At 39.6% G+C, this 21,809-nt stretch overlaps 2 protein-coding genes and 1 pseudogene across 2 annotated transcripts; all 3 read right to left on the reverse strand.

The window, feature by feature from the left end:
- Positions 1 to 9,955: 9,955 nt before the first annotated feature.
- Positions 9,956 to 11,015, reverse strand: LOC143529938 (putative serine/threonine-protein kinase CST). Its single transcript, XM_077025614.1, has 4 exons — positions 10,707 to 11,015; positions 10,489 to 10,624; positions 10,263 to 10,399; positions 9,956 to 10,144 (listed from the first exon to the last, which is right to left on the reverse strand). Exons 1-4 carry the CDS (start codon positions 11,013 to 11,015, stop codon positions 9,956 to 9,958), a joined length of 771 nt encoding a protein of 256 aa, XP_076881729.1.
- A 178-nt stretch (positions 11,016 to 11,193) lies between these two features.
- Positions 11,194 to 12,417, reverse strand: LOC143529939 (receptor-like protein kinase ANXUR2 pseudogene; annotated as a pseudogene).
- A 1,279-nt stretch (positions 12,418 to 13,696) lies between these two features.
- Positions 13,697 to 16,823, reverse strand: LOC143529940 (putative serine/threonine-protein kinase PBL21). Its single transcript, XM_077025615.1, has 6 exons — positions 16,745 to 16,823; positions 16,622 to 16,657; positions 16,386 to 16,537; positions 16,117 to 16,306; positions 14,872 to 15,263; positions 13,697 to 13,978 (listed from the first exon to the last, which is right to left on the reverse strand). The coding sequence occupies exons 1-6, from the start codon at positions 16,821 to 16,823 to the stop codon at positions 13,697 to 13,699; spliced, it is 1,131 nt and encodes a 376-aa protein (XP_076881730.1).
- Between the last annotated feature and the right edge of the window lie 4,986 nt (positions 16,824 to 21,809).

Raw genomic sequence — 21,809 nt, forward strand, 5'->3', positions numbered from 1 at the left:
AATACTCATATTGATCTTAGACCGTAACCACATAAGTTATTCATCAATAATTTGTAAAGCCCCCTACCCGGGTGCCCTACTTTCTTGCTGGTTGGATTTACTCATTCACATAATTCATAAAATCAGAGTTAATTAAAACTCATTCACATAATTCATAAAATGTAACCGCCGGCTCGGTGAAAGATGCGGTAAAAATAGCACTCACAGCCGGCGGTGACGTCATCACAGCTGGAACAGTCGGCTCAAAGGAGTGAGCAACTGAACCAGCGGAAGCAGGCGCAGGCGCCTGGGTCGTCGCCTCAGGTAGGCTGACCAGGCCTACCGTCATGGGCGGAGGGATACTCTGCGCTCCACCCTGGAATGCGTCAACATCCACGCCTGCACAGAGAAGATAAGTGTTAATGATATTAAGCTATGAAGTTAAAGAAAGGAAGTTTGTACTTACGGGTTTTCTTGAGCCTGAAAGTGCGGACGGGCGGGGATGAACCCGATGGAGCCGGCCTCTTCACGCCGGTCACCGTTGTCATCCTTGGCTCTCCGGAGGTGACAATCGTCGCAGCCTCCGGAGCGGCGGTCTTATCACCACCGGGATTCCCCGCCACCTCTTCGCTCTCGGTCTCCGAATCAGACCGAGGCGCCGGATCGGCAGTGGAGACCACCTTCTCCTTCCCCTTCCCGCCGGCAGCCTTCTTCTTCCGCACCAACGGAGGACCATCTGCGGATTCCTCATCAGAACATACGATTAGAGGAATTCCAGCAGAGGTTTCAACATTGAGGGGTCGAGGGTCGAATAGCGCCTTACCTGGCCGCCTGGCGCTAAGGATCTCATGGCCTAGCGGATAGACCTCCACGAACCGATCCGCCGTTTGTTCTAGGATGGGCAACTCGTTCTCGTCTAGAGCGCGAGTACCCATCCGAGCGGGACCGTCAGCCTCCCGCGGGTACATGAGCGACTGCAAGTCGTTCCCCTCTGAAATATACAGGAAAGAAGTTAGAAGAAATTCTAAATCAACAAAAGGAAACAGAGCATACCGTAAGGAACAGAGTTCGAACCGTATTCATGGACGATTGGGATTTTATGCGCATCCGCATCCTTCCACACCCGGCTCATCCCCAGCATCACCATCCCGGACTCCGCAAACCGGTAAACCGGAGATTGGACTCGGGATATCTTCGAGAACCATTCCGCCTCCTGGTAGTTGGAGGCGTGAAGGCTGGGAGGTGCTTGCCCATTCTTGAATTTCATGGCAAGGGGGATGGCGCGAGCGGAGATGTAGAAGAACTCCCGCTTCCACGAGCGAAGACTGCGCTCGGTTGCGCAAATCTTCAAACCCTTAATCCGAGTTATCAGAGTATACCCCTGGATGCACCTCCAAGAGTAGAATGTCATCAGGCGGTCAACATAGGGCTCAATGCCCAGAATCCGGCACACCCACTCGAAGTGGCGAACCTTGGCAATCGCCATCGGATGCACCTCGGTCAGGTGCACACCGTGCCTCTCAAGGACACGGTAAACAAACTTTGTCAATGGGAACCTAAGATTCCCATAAACAAAGAATGCAGCATATACCCCGATCTTGCCTCTGGGGCATCGTACACCGTGTGGTGGGGTTCAGGAAACTCAGGCTCGAGAGACTCGAGCATGAACTTCCTGACGACGTACTGATACAGATCGACAGGCAGAGCACACTGGCACTCGCCAGCAGTACTCTTGTCATCGGCTGTAGACTCGAGATCACGTGAAGACATCTTGCAGAAAGAAGAAAACGATTTCAAGGGAATGCTCGACTAAAAAGATGAGTATTCGCCGGAAATCGTTTTGAAGATGAAGAGATGAGTGAAAGTGTGGATTACAAAGAACCCTCTCCCCCTTTATATACTAATCGCAATTAATGCGATGAATTTAATGCGGAAGAGAGAGAAATCGAAGGTGCAATGAAACTATGACACGTGGCGAAAAGCAAGCTGGCAACAGCTGTTGAAAGGACGCGTACCATTAATTTCGCGGGCACGCGCCCGAAAAATCGCGCCCACGCGCCTGAAAAAGCGTCTGGAATGACCATGTACTGTCACGTCACCATAACTTCCTGCACGTCCTGACACAGTCAGAAGAAACCGTCGCACGACGTTTCAGAGGTTTGGACTGTTCTTATCCTTTCACCAACTCTTCGAATTTCAAAAAAAAAATTCAAAGATTCAAAAGTAAGCGGGAAAATACCCCTTAACTTGGCAACCAAGTAACCGTAAGACGGATGCGGGTACAGTGTTAAGGCAAAACCCTTCACATACCTAGCACCCGCAGGGAATTGAAGCCAAGAATAACTTGGCAACCAAGTAACCGTAAGACGGATGCGGGTACAGTGTAAAGGCAAAACCCTTCACATACCTAGCACCCGCAGGGAATTGAAGCCAAGAGTAACTTGGCAACCAAGTAACCGTAAGACGGATGCGGGTACAGTGTTAAGGCAAAACCCTTCACATACCTAGCACCCGCAGGGAATTGAAGCCAAGGATAACTTGGCAACCAAGTAACCGTAAGACGGATGCGGGTACAGTGTTAAGGCAAAACCCTTCACATACCTAGCACCCGCAGGGAATTGAAGCCAAGAGTACCTCGGCAACCAAGTAACTATAAGACGGGTGCGGGTACAGTGTTAAGGCAAAACCCTTCACATACCTAGCACCCGCAGGGAATTGACGCCAGGAATACCTTGGAAGTAAAGTAACCGTAAGACGAGCGCGGGTAGAGTGTCAAGGCAAAACCCTTCACATACCTAGCGCTCCGCTGGGAATTGAAACCAAGAAGGATCTTCTGGGCAATGCTTGCGGAAACGGAAATAACATCCCCGCATAGCGGGAACGTCGAGAACTACATTGTTTGAAGCTCCGGGATGGAATTGGTGGTTTTAACATAATTGATCACTATGTTCAAAACTACCAAAACCTCATGGAGAATCCACACAAGTGGGACTCAACGCTCCTGACTTGCGAGGAGGTTACAGACCTACCCGCATCATACCCAAAGATCAAGCAGGAAACTCGGGAATTTCTGCAAGTGACAAGGACTTCCGCGGGAAGAATCCCCATGGAAAACCTTAAAAAACCCTTTTCAAAACCCTTTGCTTAAGTCCAAAAGTTCACCTCACTTTATTAAACACTCATGAGAAGAACATTGGACTGGGGGGACTTGAAGAGGTAGGTCCCAGCAGAGCCCAGTTGGACCCGCAAGACTCACCTTGAAAAGGGACGTCTGCGCAGAAACCAACTGGATCCGCAGGACCAACCATGCTCAGAGACGTGACGTCCTTACGCGCAGTACGCAAGCTGTTCCCGCAGGAAATGCCTCCCAATGGTGAAGGACTTTGCCTGTTCCCGCAGTTGCGGATACAAGCCATCAGGGAAGGCCACCCGCGCAGCAAGGCTACACGCACAAGGCACTTAGCTCTCAATCACTCAGTGTCACCTGAAGGAATGAGCAAAGCCGGGAATAATCCCGCACAAGGGCGGGAGGGGGAATACTCCCGCCCAAATAAGCCAGTCCGTACGATACGGGAAGATCTTCTGTACTGTACCTGACGAGGTATGGGCAAAAGATCTGACTAAAGATACGACAGCTTATTGACAACAGTATGGCGAGCAGCATGCTCCTGTACTGTATGTCACTATTAGCCGCTGCCTACTCACCAACTCCTGTCATACCACGTGCATAGCCGGCAGTTGGTGGAAAAGGAATAGTACACAGCAGGCCTGGTCACTATCAGCCGCTGCCTACCCACCAACTACCAGCAGGGCACGTGCGTAGGCCACTGTTGGTAGAACAGGAATACTATTGCAGCCGGCCACACCTCCTTGGAAACCTACCTTCGGCTATAAATACCACAAATGGTATGACCATCTCATCTTAACATATCTCATCATATTATACCTGATATCTGCTCTAGCAATCTCTTAATATACATTTATATTTAAAGAGCAATCTAGTCTGATTCTCACGTCGGAGGGTGGTCACAAGGAGGAACCCCCCCCCCCCCCTTCTCAGTGACAAGCTCACGGTGTCTGTTTTGCAGGTTATCAGAAGAACCATCTTTAGCGGGTCTAACCCCTCGTGGGAAACATCTATCTAACCCCCAGGTTACCCGTAATCTGCCGGGGTCAGGTTAGTGTTTCTTCACACACCAAACTTTACATGCATCTAAGGCGGCTGCCACAGCCTTACAAGCCTCTTCTACAAAATCTGATGCCTCAAACTCCGACCACAACTTTGCTCATAGTCGGGACTACTCTCGGCAGGAGGTTCACACTTCGGAACAGGGTCGTGGCAGGGGTCGTTCTCGTGGCAGGGGATGTGGTCGCCAATCTTATGGCCGTGGTCGGGGATCCCTCTACCTGACTCAACAAATTGGATTTTCTCCATGGCAACCGATGATGGCAACTAGCCCCTGGTACCAGTGGTCCACCCCACCATGTCCTTATCCAACAGCCGCTAGATCTCCTGCTCCTACCCAAGGCACTCACAGTATTCTGGGCCCACGCCCTACTTAAGCATACACAGCTGGCTATACTCCAACTGACATCGAGCAAGCTCTTCACACAATGTCTCTTTATCCACCGGAGCAACCTTGGTTCATGGACACGGGGGCAACAAACCATATGACCAACAACCCAGGTAACTTCTCGTCTTTTTTAATATGGGCATTTCTCGTAACATTATTGTTGGTGACGGTAATACCATTCCTGTTAGTGGATACGGCAATCAAACCTTAAAACCACCATACCCACCTTTTAAACTAAATAATGTCCTTTTAGTCCCTAATACCATTAAAAACCTTTTATCCGTCCGCCGTTTCACAACGGACAATCAAGTGTCTATTAAATTTGATCCGTTTGGCTTTCTTGTGAAGGACCTCAAGACCAAAGCTCGTATCCTACGCAACAATAGCTCTGGGGATCTCTATCCTCTCACACCTCAACAATTATCCAAGATTCGCTCTTCATCAACGTTTGCTGCCATATCTCAAGATGTCTGGCATCAACGATTAGGCCACCCTGGGCCAAAACTATTGAATTCTCTTAGAAAGTCTAGTTTTATTAATTTTGGTTGATTAAACAATAAACTATGTCAATCTTGTGTGTTTGGGAAATTTACTAGACTTTCATTTGTTGCCTCTTATACACTTACTTGTATGCCTTTTGACATAATCCATAGTGATCTATGGACGTCACCTGTTATTAGCATTGCTGGACACCGATATTATATCTTGTTCATTGATGATTTTACCAATTTTTTATGGACATACCCGCTCAGTCATAAATCTGATGTTTACTCCACATTTACTCATTTCTCAAACCTTATACAAACACAATTTAACCGGAAAATTAAACAATTTCAATGTGACAACGGAAAGAATATATAAATTCATCATTTAAAAATTTTTGTCAACATAACGGCATGATTTTCCGGTTTTCTTGCCCACACACCTCCTCCCAAAATGGAAAAGCTAAACGCACCATTCGCTCCATCAATAATATAATCCGAACCTTGTTAGCCCAAGCACACCTACCAAATAATTTATGGCACCACGCCTTGGATATAGCCACCTATCTTCTAAACATCTTACCTCACAAAAATAAACAACTCAAAACTCCAACCCAATTACTATACCACCGCTTGCTTACCTACGATCACCTACGAGTGTTCGGATGTCTATGTTACCCCCTTCTTCCTCATACAACTATTCACAAGTTACAACCTCGATCCACTCCTTGTGTCTTTCTCGGATATCCAACCAAGCATCGGGGATACAAATGCCTCGACTTAACGAATCACAAAATCATAATTTATCGTCACGTTTAATTTGACGAAACAGTATTTCCTTTTGCAACTATTTCTGATGTGGTCTAAATTATACATATTATTATATAATACTCCATACTTTTAAGTGTTTTTGAGCCAAGTTTTTATTGAATATTATTGTTATTTGGTTCGTATGTAAGTTAAATGGTTTCAAGAGACAACGGGCTAAAATGGAACACTTTTAATAAACTTGTGACCGACGAACGAAGGGTCGAACATTGTTATATATTACTAATTTTTACAATTATTAGAATTAACTATTATAAGTAGTATTTAAAAAAAAGAAAAGAAAAAATAATCGTATAAATAATAATAATAATATCACGATTTGAAAGTCAGTGGATACAAGAATAGGAATTATTGGAGCTGCCATATTATTCTTTTTATTATTGTTTATTTATTTATTTGTTTTCATGAAGGGTGTCGGTGAAAGATTCATATATATATATATATATATATATATATATATATATATTCATAAAGAGACATGAAGAGCAGAACCCCTATGGAAGCTAGCAGCCGCCACTAGCCTCACATCAAGATTATTATATTTTCGACCGGTAGCAGCAAAGCAAAGAAGAAGGTATCTTGATTGGAGAGAGAGTGATCACATTCTTAAGAGAATTACTATTATTATTGTTGCAAGTGGAGCAAAAATCAATAGAAGACCGCAGCTAAGTTTTTTTGGGATTTATTATTTTTATTATGAAACTAGCTGAACAAATTTGTTACTTTCTTGTTTTGAGCATGATTGTTGGCTAAAACCTTATTAGCTGTTTAGGTTTTGAATGAATATTTGTTGAGTTTTGGTTTGCTTGTCGGTATTGAGTTATTGGAGTTGGACTAATATTATTGTAATAGACTTTTTGATGTTTTTAAGATGAATATGCATGCTTAATATTAATTTACTTTTATTCAATTGTTCCATATATGTCTTTGTGAATGTCTTTCATGTGTAGACGCATATTAGGTTACCTACTGTGTGTTCGTAACTAGTTTATGGTTTATAGTCGACATAATCCATGGGAACTATTGTTTGAGGGTTGAGAGATTTTAAGTGTTCTACCTATCTTGAGACTGAGAGGTAATAGATAGTTGGGGTTGTCTTATTCATTAGGCGGTTTGGGCATAGATTACACGAGAGTGGATTTCCCCCTTATTGTATTTTGATTTTTGCTATCCTAAGTCTTTTTTGAGCATCTTTAGGTTACTCCTTACGTCCCTTACACTCCCGGATGTATTGTGATTAGTGAGACTGAGAGGTGATCTAGTCATTAGAGTACTTTAATATTGTTAGAGAGACTGAGAGGTAATCCAACCAACCGGTTTGCGTCATACGCCCCTTAGGTAATCCTTTTAGGTGACACCCAGAGAATGATTAGGGATCCACTAGGATGTCTAGGGCGTCGTATCTTTAGATCCCGGTTCCATCACAGTTTCCATAGCCGATAAGTATCCAAGATTCACAAATAGGATTTCAAGTCTAGGTAACGCATTTCTCATTATTGTCTTCGTTTAAGTCTTTAGAGTTTAAGTTTAATTTATTAGTTAATTTAGTTTAATTAATTAGTCTAAATAATTATTAGTTTTAAAATAAAATAAATAAAAATCCAAAAATAATCTTTTTCTTAATTATTAATTTATTTAGCTTTTAGAATCTAGTTCGTTAATTTAATTAATTTATTTAGCTTTTAGAATCTAGTTCGATACTCCCGGACTTCCCATAGCTATTTTACACCCGATAGGTTCACTTGCCTGTTGCTAGTGGTTTGGTTTAGGGTATTCTAGGTTTTTATTACTCGTTGTGCTAGGTTAAGTAATTGCAATATTTTTATATACCACTTTAAGCGCATCAATTTCGCAACCTAAATTACAAAACTATGAATTTCTGACTTCTTTTCTGAATCCCCTCTTATGGTCTCACTCACACTCAACCTATTAACCCAACCCACCAGCCCCCATTGCTCAGTTCACAACAGCCTGCAATATCGCCCTCCTCCCCGGCCCAACAGAATAATTCCCATCCCACCATTCCACTCCAAACATATTCATGCAGGCCCAAACACCCAGTTCAACAAACACCGTCACCTCCACCTTCCCCAACCCTCCTGACTAAACTCCACCAGATACAATAAATGCATCTGACCCACAACACAATCTGGCAGCTTCTGCCCCCACTCAGTCACCTGCCCCCTCCACCGGTCGAACCATTCGCACCCGCACCATGGACAGAATCGTTAACCTAAACAATTTTTCAACCTTTACACCTCAGTCATTGAACCAATTCCCAAAAACCCAAAGATTGCCTTATCCACTCCGGAATGGCATAACGCCATGACGGTCGAGTTTAATGCCCTTATTAAAAATAAGACGTGGGAGTTAGTTCCACACCAACCCGAAATGAATGTCATTCGTAGCATGTGGATCTTTCGTCATAAGTTCAAGTCTGATGGGACCCTTGAACGCTACAAAGCCCGGTTGGTTTGTGATGGGCGTAACCAACAAATTGGCGTGGACTGTGGTGAAACTTTTAGCCCGGTCGTAAAATCGGCTACTATACGAACGGTCTTAACCCTTGCTTTAGCTCAATCCTGGTCTATTCACCAACTTGATGTCACTAATGCCTTTCTTCACGGCACCCTCACCGAAACAGTTTACATGCATCAACCAATGGGGTTTCGACATCGGAATTACCCGGATCATGTTTGTCGTCTCAAGAAGTCACTTTATGGCCTCAAACAAGCACCTAGGGCGTGGTACCAACGGTTTACTGATTTTGTATCTACTATTGGATTCATACAAAGTCGTTGTGACAATTCATTGTTTATTTACAATCATGGTCCGGAAACTGCATACCTTCTCATTTACGTGGACGACATAATTCTCATCGCGTCCACAAATAACCTTCGTCTTCAACTGATGGCTCGTCTAGCCGGGGAATTTGACATGAAAGATTTGGGCCCCTTAAGCTATTTTTTGGGCATTACGGTGTCTCGGACAGGTAATCACTTGTTCCTCTCACAACAGACCTACACACATGACATTCTTAAACGTGCTGGCATGACACAATGTAAATCGGTTCCCACACCCGTCGAGACCAAACCGAAACTAAGTAATTCAGATAGCCCTAATTTTGAGGACCCGACTCTTTATCGAAGTCTTGCAGGAGCATTACAGTACCTGACATTTACACGTCCGGATATTTCATATGCGGTACAACAAATTTGCATTCATATGCATTCACCAAAACAGTCACACTGGGATGCTCTTCAACGAATTTTAAGGTATCTTAAAGGTACAACCTCATATGGTTTAACTCTTGGTCCGTAGAAGACTGTATCTTTACGTGCCTACACCGATGCCGACTGGGCTGGCTGCCCCGACACACGTCGATCTACCGTCCGGATATTGCGTCTATCTAGGGGACAATCTTGTTTCCTGGTCGTCTAAAAGGCAAGCTACTATCTCTCGCTCAAGTGCGGAAGCCGAATACAGAGCTGTGGCTAACGTGGCAGCTGAAGTCTGCTGGATACGAAATCTCCTGTCAGAACTTCACAAACCGTTAACTATTGCTACTTTGGTATATTGCGACAACGTTAGTGCCATCTACCTTTCCGGCAATCCAGTTCAACATCAACGCACTAAACATATCGAATTGGACATACATTTTGTTCGCGAGCAGGTTCAACGGGGCACTGTATGAATACTACATGTACCGACCAGATTTCAGATAGCTGATATCTTCACCAAAGGTCTTCCCAAGCTGCTGTTTGATGATTTTCGCTCCAGTCTAAGCATTCGACCGCCTCTTAGTCAACAACTTCACGCTTCGACTTGTGTTATCATTATTTGAGTATAATTGTAATAGTATAGGAGATATGTATCTTGACCCTATATAAGGGGATATTGTTAATAAGAAGGGACGATGGATAATATTCTAAAATCCTTCAATAAACATATAAATATCAAGAACTTTAACAAAGCAGTTGTATCACAGTAATAATATATTTTGGGAGTCAATATGCTTATTGCGTTACATATTTATAAACTATTAAAGCAATGAATAGATCAATCAGCCTTACAGAAGCTACTCATTCTGAGCTATGACATGTTCCTTTTGCAACTAGATATCATATATGATTGCACAAGGAGATAAGAAAGCGAACCAGTAGCCACATATTCAGGAGCTGCATAGCCATATGTGCCTTTTACGCATGTGGAGACATGAGACTCTCCATCGACCGGACCAAGTTTTGCCATCCCAAAATCCGAGAGCTTGGCATTATAATCCTGAAATATTAAATACAAAATCTAAAGTATTTAACTCAGAACATCAAAAGTCTTCACATGTGTGCAACTAAAATCATATGCACATTTTTAAAGTAATAGTGATTAGTCTTTTACTTGCCTCATCCAACAAAATATTTGAGCATTTCACATCCCTGCAAATGACATTATTTTCTGTAGTGTGCAAGAAAGCAAGGCCCCGAGCTACTCCCAGTGCTATTTTAATCCTTGTGTCCCATGGAAGCGGTTCTGCATCTTCTGCAAATTGCAAGTTAAAATAAATAAACATGTTTGTAAAATTTGAAGTACAAATATTTCATGTTTTTGATTCGGATGTGAATACGTACCACTGAAGAGATGCATGTCCAAGCTTCCTTTTTGCATATATTCATAAACAAGAAGAAATTTCTTCTTTTCCCAGCAATATCCATAAAGCTTAACAATATTCGGGTGAATAAGTTTTTCCAAGAGTTTCACTTCTGTCTGTAACAAAAACCGCACAAACGCATGGTATAATTTACAATAATTCCCTTACGAAAAGTAACATAACTATTAACTAACCAACCTGCCACTCGTTGAAACCTTGATCGCTGAGGGGATCTGATTTCTTGATGGCCACAGCAAGCCCATAACCAAATGTCACACATTCCATCCACCCTTTGTAAACCTTCCCAAAAGCACCCTCTCCAATGATCCTGTCCTGTTTGAAATTCTTTGTGGCCCTCTTTAGATCGGAAAACTTGAACAGCTTCGAGTGTGATATCATTGTCTGCCCACTTGGGGACAGTGGCACCACCTGCCCAGAAGCAGGTGCAATGCCACCATCATGATAGCCAATTTTCACCGCCTTGATGGCATGTTTTTCCATCGTCATGTCTTTCTTATTGTTGCCGATGCTTTGAGCAAGTGTCTTTGCATCAGAACTTTTGGAGACTGTGGAAAGAATAATTTATGTTTCTATAGAAGAACTAAATGAAATATGCAACAAAACTGAAAACAAAAACTAACTGCACAAAATCATGAAATACCCTAAAAAATTGACCTGTGTTATTTTAAACAGTAGATGACCACTTAAACTTACTTGCACCTTTGGTGAAAAACATTGACCATGCCTTCTCAATAAACATGGATCTTCCAACATGTTTTCGGTCACTAGCTCTTTGCACAGTTTGAAAGGTCCATGTTGACAAAAACTCGAGCCTAGCAAGAACCACAGTCATCGTGGGTCGATCCTTAGAACGAGTTTGAATGCATTCATATGCAATTTGCCCAAATTCCACCAGGCAGGTACAAAGGGCTTGCCCCCTCAAACATGGATCGATAATTCGACCCATCCTACCTTCTTTAATGCACTGTCTAGCCCATCCTGCTAGGCTGTGTTGCTGCTCATCCAATGTAAAATCCACAGCAGGTCTACCACATAAAATTTCCAATAACACCACACCGAACGCGTACACATCCGACTTTCGTGTCAGCCTGCGAGTTGTGAAATACTCAGCATCCATGTACCCAAATGTGCCTTTGATCTGATTGGTATAAACATCAGCGGTAGAGCCTAACTGATATGCTGGACCAATTCTGGACACCCCAAAGTCGGAAATCTTAACTGAATAATTCTCGTCCAGTAAGATGTTTGAACTCTTGACATCACGATGCAGGACTCTGGAGTGGACGCCTGTACCTGTATGGAGGTAGTCTAAACCGCGTGCGGCACCTATCAAAATATTGAGCTTTTGAACCCATGTCAGTGGAGAATAATTGCTTCCCATAGCTTTTTTTCTTTTATGCAAATGATCCTCAAGACTTCCGTTGGGCATGTATTCATAAACAAGGATCATTTCTTTTTCACAATATCCTAGTAAAGAGATGATATGACTATGACGAAACTTGGAAAGCATATCAATCTCTGCCCAGAACTAGGTTGCCCCTTGACTAGAATCAAGATTCGACCTCTTGACCGCAACATCTATAACTTTCCCGAAGTTAATTTTCCCTTTGTATACCTTACCAAACCCCCCCTTTCCGATCACAAGAACATCATCAAAATCATGAGTTGCTAATTTGATTTCTTCAAGTGAAAAACGTCTACACGTTTTATCTCGTGGTGATAATGACAAGGATAGATCCTTCTTATCACAATCTTCTCCCTCATGTTGTTTCTTTAAGTAATAAATAACTATATTCAATAGAGTAAGGGAAAATATAAAACAAGTGAAAAACCACATGGTTATGGTAATCTAGTGCACGAAAAGATCCTTAAATCTAAAGATGGAGATGATCTTATGCTAGAGTTGTCTTTGATCATCCAAATAATATGATAGTCTCTGTGCTTCCTTAAAATCATATATGTGTGTCATCTTATGAACGAACCATTTTTAGACTGCAAATCTATATCATCCAACTGATCAGGAAGCAAAATCGACACACGGAATGAGAAGGAAATTTCAAGGAAGGTGCAAAGATTTGAAAGAACATAATTAGTCAAGATTGGAAGAGTAAAGAAGCACAAGACTTGACTGACTTATTAAGGTATTTGCTCCTCATGTTATCCGGATGCCCATGAAGCCACCCTAATTGTATCACTGTCATTATGATGCGTACAGATTATAATCAAGAAGTAAGACAGGAACAGAATCAGTACGTTATTCATTCGGTACGTGCCAATTATTCATTGATTGTGGGTTTAAATACACCATTGACTAATAGCATTTGGTTAGGTAAAGTAGATATACATCAACATCCACTTTAATCTCAACACTATTCCTACTTATAACATTAGTCCCAATAAGAACCTCAACTGCAATTCAATCGAATTACGCCCATGAATTTGGTTGAACTTTTTGGTTTGAAAGAAGGTGTTTTTTCCTTATTAACTAATTATGTTTATGTTAATTACTATCCTAAGTTTAGTTCAATTACTATCCTATGTTTTTAGTTGTTAACACCGGGAAGGTGTGTGTGCATAAGTGTGAATTCAATCACACTGGTTCATACCATAGGGGTTAAGATTCACTTTGTTATTTAAGGATAACTAGTTGAATTCCCACACACGCTGTGGCGGGAATATAGGTTCGGTATGTTTATTTAAAAAAAATGATTTATTTGCAATTTCTCTTGAGGCATTTTATCTGCATATCCTAGATTAAACTTTAAGCAATGTTTTGAAATTTGCAGCACAGGTAAAACTTGAAAAAGTCGGTTTCATTGGTTCGATCAGTTACTAAAAGATCAGCCACAATTGAAATGAGCGGTTTGAATAAATCAACCAAGCCTTCTCTCTATATTGGCTGACCGGTTACTTGGACTGAATCAAGCGGTTAAACCTGTGAGCCGTGCTGCTTGTTTGGTAGTAGGACCTGTTTTCATAACACATAGCATTGCATTTAAGATAGTTTTCTTAATTTATACATCCAATCCATATGTTTATGTCTAATGATGTCGTATTAATCGAACTCATAAAAAAAATGTTGTATGACCAAGAAAGAGAACATTAAGTAAGATCATATATATCATGTATCTATCTGCAAAAGAAACCTCATCAGTAACAAAAAAACATCATGTACACGGGTCACAAGCACGGTATCCATCTTGTTCAGAGGGTGATGGTTGCGAATCAACGGTCAAACTTTTATGGTTTTCAAACTTTTCAGCTTGAGAAACTAACAACTCGAATGCAACAACAATATCACTAATCAAGGGCCGAAAATTTGCTTCCTCTTGAAGACACATTGCGATTATTGTAACCACATGGTGCACCGAACGCGTTGAGAATCGACCATGCAGTAGTGGGTCCACCAATTTAAGAAACTTCTTACGGTCTTTTAAAAAAGGACGGGACTGCATAAATTCAAAAACATCAATGAAAGAAACAAATTTGACCCATTTACTTGTGAGCGGGTAAAGCATCACAAAAGTCTAAGTTTAGTTATCAATAATGTGTGTATGGGTCAGTTCGGGTCGAAATTTTGGTTTTTGAAAATCATCCGGTTCAGTTTCAGTTTTATTGGTTTTGCTATTTGAGTATGAAAGTTTTGGGCCAAAACAAAACTTTTTGGTCCAAAATAATGAATTTGCACCTAAAGCTTTTTATTAAATAATGCCAATTTATTATTATATATTTGGGCTAAAATATTTCGGTTCGGTTTTGGTTTTGCATGTAATGAAAACCAAAAAAAAAAAAGAACCGAGCCGACTTTATAGATTTTCATTTTTATTTTTAAGTGACTTTTAGTTTTCAATTTTTGGTTTGGGCTTGGTTTTTTCGGTTTTGCCATTTGATCTAGAAAAGTTTGGGTAAAAAAGAAAAAATTGGCCCAAAATACTGAATGTTGACCTATTTTTTTTTTTCAATTAATAACCAATTGATTATTATACATTTGGGCCAATATATTTTGGCCACACTATTTATTAAAATCTTATAAATTACTTAAAATCAAAAATAAAAAATATAGAATGAAAATCTATAAATTTAGCTCGATTGATTTCTCTGTCTTTATTACACGCAAACTAAAACCGGGCCGAAAGTTAGGTTTCTACAAACACATAAAACCAAATTGTCTTTTGTTTCAGTTTGGTTTTTTCAATTTCTGATCGGTTTTTTGGTTGCATGCACACCCGACACCCCTAGAACATATTATTACCACAATGCAGCTTTTTACCAGACCAAGTGATAAAGATGGCCTGTTTCAAGCTGAAGTTTGACCAGACAATAATAAAAAAAAGTCTCTCACCCAAGAAACTAAATTTCGCTCTCCTGGGTTCTTGGTTGAATCGATAGCCCTACGTCCAGTAACCAACTCCAACAAAACGACACCAAAACTATATATATCAGACTTTATAGTTAACTTTCCACTCATTGCATATTCAGGAGCACAATAACCATATGTACCCATAACACGTGTTGACACGTGAGTATTATCGCCAACCGGGCCCAATTTAGCTAGTCCAAAATCTGAAAGCTTCGGATTGAAGTCATCATCCAATAATATGTTTGAAGATTTTAAATCGCGATAAATTACAGGTGGATTTGCTTTGCAATGGAGATACTCGAGGCCACGAGCTGCACCAACAGCAATTCTTAGTCTCGTGTGCCAATCGAGTGGCTCGTGATTAGGCTCAAGATCTGGAAATTAAACATATCATGTTAAAAATTAAAATTCTCCCATTAATTTCTTGTTTTTTTTAAAAAAATATATATATGAAACATGCAAGGTCATAAGAATCAAATGCAACAAGCTATCCTTGCAACAGGTGTATGCATGAAACCAAAAGAACTGGACCCAAACAAAAATCGATGATCTAGTTTTATGTTTTGTAAAAAACGAACTTTTGGTGAACGTAAACCAAATATTGTAACTCAAATGTTAATTATTAATTAACAAAAAGAATTAAGCTCAAATTCATTTCTTTGGGCCAATTTTTTTCGGCCCAAATGCTCCAAGCCAAAATGGCAAAACCAAACCGAACCCAAATCAAAGCCGATCGGTTTGAGCCCAAAACGAACCCATGCACACCACTTTGCAGTAAGATAGCACTTCTCACTATTCAGAATCTTATATCTTTTTTGTGACAAATACATCAAAGGGCTAACAAATTAACACCCCAACATTATATATAAGCGGCATTATTCCTATGGGTCAATCAAAGGAGCAAAAGACCGGATCTTGATTGGGAGAAATGGTGCAGGTTCAGTTTCGTTAATTTTCCGTTATGAGCTTGTAGTTGTTTCAGTTGTTCGTTTTTATTTTTCGGGCTCTTGCATCTTGTAAGTTGTCCTTTTCTTTTAATGAATTTGGTCTTTCAGGAAAAAAAAAAAAAAAAAAACCTAAAAATCACAATTAGACCCAAATGCAGGGGACAACATAATCTTTGATGCAGCAATTCTATGTTAACTAACAATCAATTCTTATGAGATTAATCATATAGCAATCATATTTATCACTCAAAAGAAAAACAATCATGCCAATAATACCTACCAAAAAGATGATTTTCCAGGCTGCCAAGTGACATGAACTCATAAACCAACAACCTTTGATCTCCATGTGCACAATAACCTGTCAAAGTAACAAGATCCGAATGTCGCAATAAACTCAACATCAAAACCTCCACAATAAACTCCTGGTTCCCTTGATCACCATTAAGGTTAAGCTTCTTTACCACAACCATCTATTCATCAAATCTAACACAATTAGTCCCGCAATCATATAAAAAAAACGCTTAAAATCATAGTAACAACACAACTTACTTTCCCTGAATCCAACTGGCCCTTATAAACACTTCCAAACCCACCTTCTCCAATCAAATTATCATCTTTGAAATTTTGTGTCGCGATAACAAGCTCTTTAAGTGTAAAACAATGCGTCGCATTAGCCCTCTGACTACTAAACTCTTTCTCATCTATGCACCAACATAATATTATTATATCAGCTAAGACATCTAAGCATAATTAATAATATAAATGCTTAAATATTATGTGCTTACCGGTAACACCCTTACGTGTACTTCCCGTTTCATCAACTGTAAGTTATAAAAAAAATCAAATTAAACCGTAAACTATAACGAATCGAGTGTAATGTGTGATTTACGGGTTTTAAGTCATCAAACCTGCTTCAATGGATGCGATATCATCGTCGTAGTTTTTGACATCTTTTGAGCAAAACTTTATGCAAGAGAAGCAACGCATCTTCAATAACTGATTTTTAACTTATCAATAATATGCACATTATGAAATAAAAATCCTAAATAATTCTTCTAACAAGCAAAAAAGTATTTATGCAATGTATCCAGCAAAACAACGCGGTGTTGCCTAAAAACTGTGATCATGAAGCTAGAGAAATTAAATGAAATTAAAAATTAAATAAAATGTGAACAGTAAGTAGTTGTAATTGGTTGGAATTTGGTGATTTATGGTGAATCAATGGTCTCCGCATTTAGCGCTATATGTGTATGAACATAGAATGTAATTATGGTATTTGACGTATGGAATATCGTTGATGCCAGTATGAATATTGATTAATGTTATGTGTTTAACGTGGAATAAAAGTTAGGATATCTCACGATAAAAGAAATTGATCTTTCTTTTACTAATTTGGAAAACAAAATAAAAGCATATATATTCCGTATTCTGTTTATTGAATATATTCAAAATCTAAATTATTATTATTATTCTGAATATTACTGTTAAAATAAAAGTGATATACTTACCTAACACGGTATTTTTTTTTCTTTTAACAGCGAACACTCGCTAAACCTTTGGAAAATTCTCAAAAGGGTTCGATATTATGAGGCCTAATTCACCTAGTGTTGCTTCACACATGCTTAAGCTTGAGAATATGACATATGAGTGTGTTGCCAAACAAAAGCAACCTTTAGATGTAAAAAATATATTGTTAAAAAAATTAAACCTCCTTCCCCTTAAAAGGGCTTTAACCGGATAAAGTCTCCGGGAAAATCCCCAAAATAGTCCATCTACAAAATGAGATTTCAACTTTGTACTCTAAACTTAATATTTCCAAAAATTACCCTCTCTAACTCATCTTTGACAACGTATCAGGAAATCTAACGTTTCTTTTACGACATGTTAGCATAACACGTCGTCAAAGACACGTTGGATTTCCTAACACATGGTTAAAGACGCTAACACGTCGTCAAAGGCACATTAGATTTTCTAACACATGGTTAAAGATGAGTTAGGCTTCTAAACACGTAGTTGAAGATATGTTAGCATTAAACGCATAGTCAAAGATATGTTAGCTTTTTGTTTGTTTGTTTTTAATATTATATTTTTATAACTAGTTTAACTTATATTTGTTTTTCTTTTATAACTTTTAATATATAAAAGTTTTATATTATTTCAAATGTGCCGACGAGACATGCTTACTTTTACCTACTGACCCACATAAACTAACTCAAACTCGAGCCGTGCCAAATCAATATCGAAATATTCAATAAAATTTGACCCCGCTCGGTTTTAAATAAAATTTATGTCGGTCCGTAGATAAAAGTAAACATTTCTCGTCGGTATATTCGAAATAATATAAAATTTTATATATTAAAAGTTATAAAAGAAAAACAAATATAAGTAAAACTAGTTATAAAAATATAATATTAAAAAAACAAACAAAAAAGCTAACATATCTTCGACTACGCGTTAACATATCTTTGACTAAGTGTTTGAATGCCTAGCTCATCTTTAACCATGTGTTGAGAAATCTAATGCGTCTTTGACGACATGTTAGCGTCTTTAACCATGTGTTAGGAAATCCAACGCGTCTTTGACGATGTGTTATGCTAACATGTCGTCAAAGACGCGTTAGATTTCCTAATACATGGTCAAAGATGAGTTAAGGAGGGCCATTTTTGAAAATATTAAATTTAGGGGACAAAGTTGGAATCTCATTTTGTAGATGAGCTATTTTGGGGATTTCCCTAAAGTCTCCTCCCTTGAAGCCTCATTTATAAAGCCCCTCTGTATGGTTTAATTATATATATATTAAAAGCAAAAGTTGGCTAACTCACAAAAGTTACTATTCATGAGCATTAACCACTTTTTATACATCTGTGTATAAAAGTTATCTTTTCACATTGTTAGTTAAAACTTTAAGGGGGTGTTTGGTACAGAGAATAGAAAAGGAGAGAATAGAAATGGAAATGGAATTGTAGAGAAAGAGAATTGGTATGGAGAATGAGAATTATTTCTCTTGTTTGGTACACGAGAAAATAAACAGAGAACTCTACCATACCCAACCCCACCTCCACCCAACCTGACACCACTCACCACCGCAGCCCCACCACCACAGCACCACCACCACAGCCCCACCACCACCACCAGCCCCACCACCACAGCCCCACACCACCAGCACCACCACCACAGCCCTTTCTTCAACCACAGCCCACCACCACCGGCTGCCGCCACCAAATCCCCTTCTTCAACCACAGTACACAAGAAATTAAAAAGATTCAAATTTTTGGAACATAAGATATAGAAAAAGGAGGCTCAGATCTGTCATCACTGCCTCTTTGGAGATTTTGTGGTGGTGGTTGTGGTGGCGATGATGATGATGATAATCAGAAGCCACCTGCGACCACCGCCGATTTCCACCACCACTGTCACCCACCTGCGACCACAATCACCCGACCATCTGAAAACCCTAACCTACCACGAACCACCACTTGAAACCCTAATCTCCGTTCACCCGTACCACCTGCAACCTACAACCGGTTACCATCTCTGTGTTCACCACTGCGAACGGCGGAGACGGGGTGGTGGTTGCAGACTTGGAGACGAGGTAGCGGTTGCAGACTTGGAGACGAGGTGGTGGCCGGAGACGGGGTGGTGGCCGGAGACGAGGTGGTGGCCGGAGACGAGGTGGTGACATGCTATGAGGAGGCTGCTGAGAAATGGATTTCTCTTTGTTTTAAAGAGAAATGGAATTCTCTAGTTTTAGAGAAATAGAAAGAGAAATAGAAATGAAAAGTGGAAAACAAACAAAAGAAATATTTCTAATTCCATTTATCCCCAATCAAATCCCTCTACCAAACACCCCCTAATAGATTTTATACATATTTATCCCTTCAAATATTTTTTGTGTACATGTATGTCATTGTTCATTGTATGTGTGTTTTTGTTTGTTTGTACCATGTGATGATGGTTAGCAACTTCTGTTAATTTCTACTTCTCTAGGAAACGACGGTGACCAACCGTTTCCTATCAACCAACATGATAGCATCATCTAGTAGGGGTGTTCAAAAGTATCCGAATCCGAATCCGAATCTGTATCCAAATTATCCGATAATCCGTATTCGAACTATCCGAAATTTCGGATATCCGAATCCCGGATATCCGAAAAATCGGATTCAGATTCAGATAGCATTTTTAGATTTTTCGGATAGTTTAGATATCCGAACTATCCGAAATATTAAATTTAATATTTTTTTAATTTTAATATATATACCATATACATACAAGCCCTTATGTAAAACCCTAATTTCTAAACTTTCCCAGCCGTTCCCTAACCCTCCATTCTGGAATATGGTCTCCACTCTCCAATCACTCAATCAATATCACCAAGGCACCACCTCCACTGCACGATTGTCACCGTCACCACCTCCGACACTAAACCTCCGGCGCCGCTGCCACTATTTCGTTTGCACCAAATCCACCATGGCTCCACCTTGAACAATGGATTGTGTATTGTTTGTATCTTGAACAATTCGTGTTTAGGTTGTTGGATTGGAAATCTATTGTATTTAGGTTGTTGGATCAGAAATCTATTGTGTTTTGGTTGTTTTTTCTTTTTTTTTTTCGGGTTATTTTTTTCCAGGTTTTCTTTCGGATATCCGAAGCTTCGGATATCCGAAAGAAAACCTGGAAAAAAATAACCGAAACTATCCAAAAGGACCGGATATCCGAAGTTTGGATATCCGAAACTTCGGATATCCGGTTTTGAACACCCCTATCATCTAGCGGTTCGCCGGCGACAACGAACAACACCAGTTTTGCAACTCCTTACCAAGTGTTTAATTCCCTTTTTATCCCTTTACATCGCCTTCAAACTTGCTTATCTTCTACGAGGCCCGATACTGATTGTCGTGTGTTGTTTAGGGGTTTATACCATTGTTTTTCTAAGTTATTGACTAACATATACCAACTCTCAACAATTTGGGTTAGAGTTCATGTATGTTGTTCAGGGCTTCTAAGTTACGTATATACTAGCCACAATTATATTAACCATTCAACACAGTAACAAATAAACAAATTTTCTCTTCGACTGCTATTGTATACATGATTTTTATAATTCAAGTTGGGCCTGCAAGTATCATATTAGATGTCATCATCATTGTTTAGAGTATTAAATTATCAATGTATACGAACACAATTCTGGAAATACAAAATGACGAAAGTTATTTTATGTTGCCTTCAGGTATTATGAAAGTGTCATTGCTTTACTAAACAAACATAACATCATTAAGGTGTTTGTTACATGTTAAACTTTCTACGCATTCGAACTCATAATGCAAACTCAACCCCTTTTATGATTTAGCACGCCCGCTGCAACGCGCGGGTAATAATACTAGTTATAATTATAATGCATGTTAAAGATTGAAGTTTGAAATCCGTGCACAAACATTTACATGTTATATCCAAAAGTTCTATTTAATTACATAAATGGTACATTACACACCTATTTACATATAATACCCCACAACTTTCATTTGTTTTCACAATTAAACTCACAACTTATTAATATGGTAGCTCTTAAGTTGCATTAATTACACAATTAACCCTATAATTTTATATCCACAGCAATGCGGATTTGACCGATAGCGACCAAATTCCTGCAACAAAGCGCGTGTTGCAAGCAACTAGTATTGGTAAATATAAAGCAAAAGTAAGAAAAAAGAGTTTTGACGTTTTGATTATGTTAGAAGATTACAGAGTTTGACATCTTAAAAGGGAGCAAATTCATATAATGATAACCAAGTTTTAAATGTGTTTCAATTAGGTCACATAAGTTTAAAGAGTGTTTCAATTAAATCACTCAACTTTCATATTTTATTAGATTAAAGGTTTTAACATGTTTTTTTAGCATTTTTCTTTTTGTTTCACATAGGAAATATTTTTATATTTTTTTGGATGTTGACGTTCAGTCGTTACGGTGGATTTTAT

The sequence above is a fragment of the Bidens hawaiensis genome, unplaced genomic scaffold, assembly GCF_021521415.1.
Source record: "Bidens hawaiensis isolate Kalapana, Puna unplaced genomic scaffold, B.hawaiensis_p1.1 tig00008796_1, whole genome shotgun sequence".
In the NCBI taxonomy this organism is placed as follows: Eukaryota; Viridiplantae; Streptophyta; class Magnoliopsida; order Asterales; family Asteraceae; genus Bidens; species Bidens hawaiensis.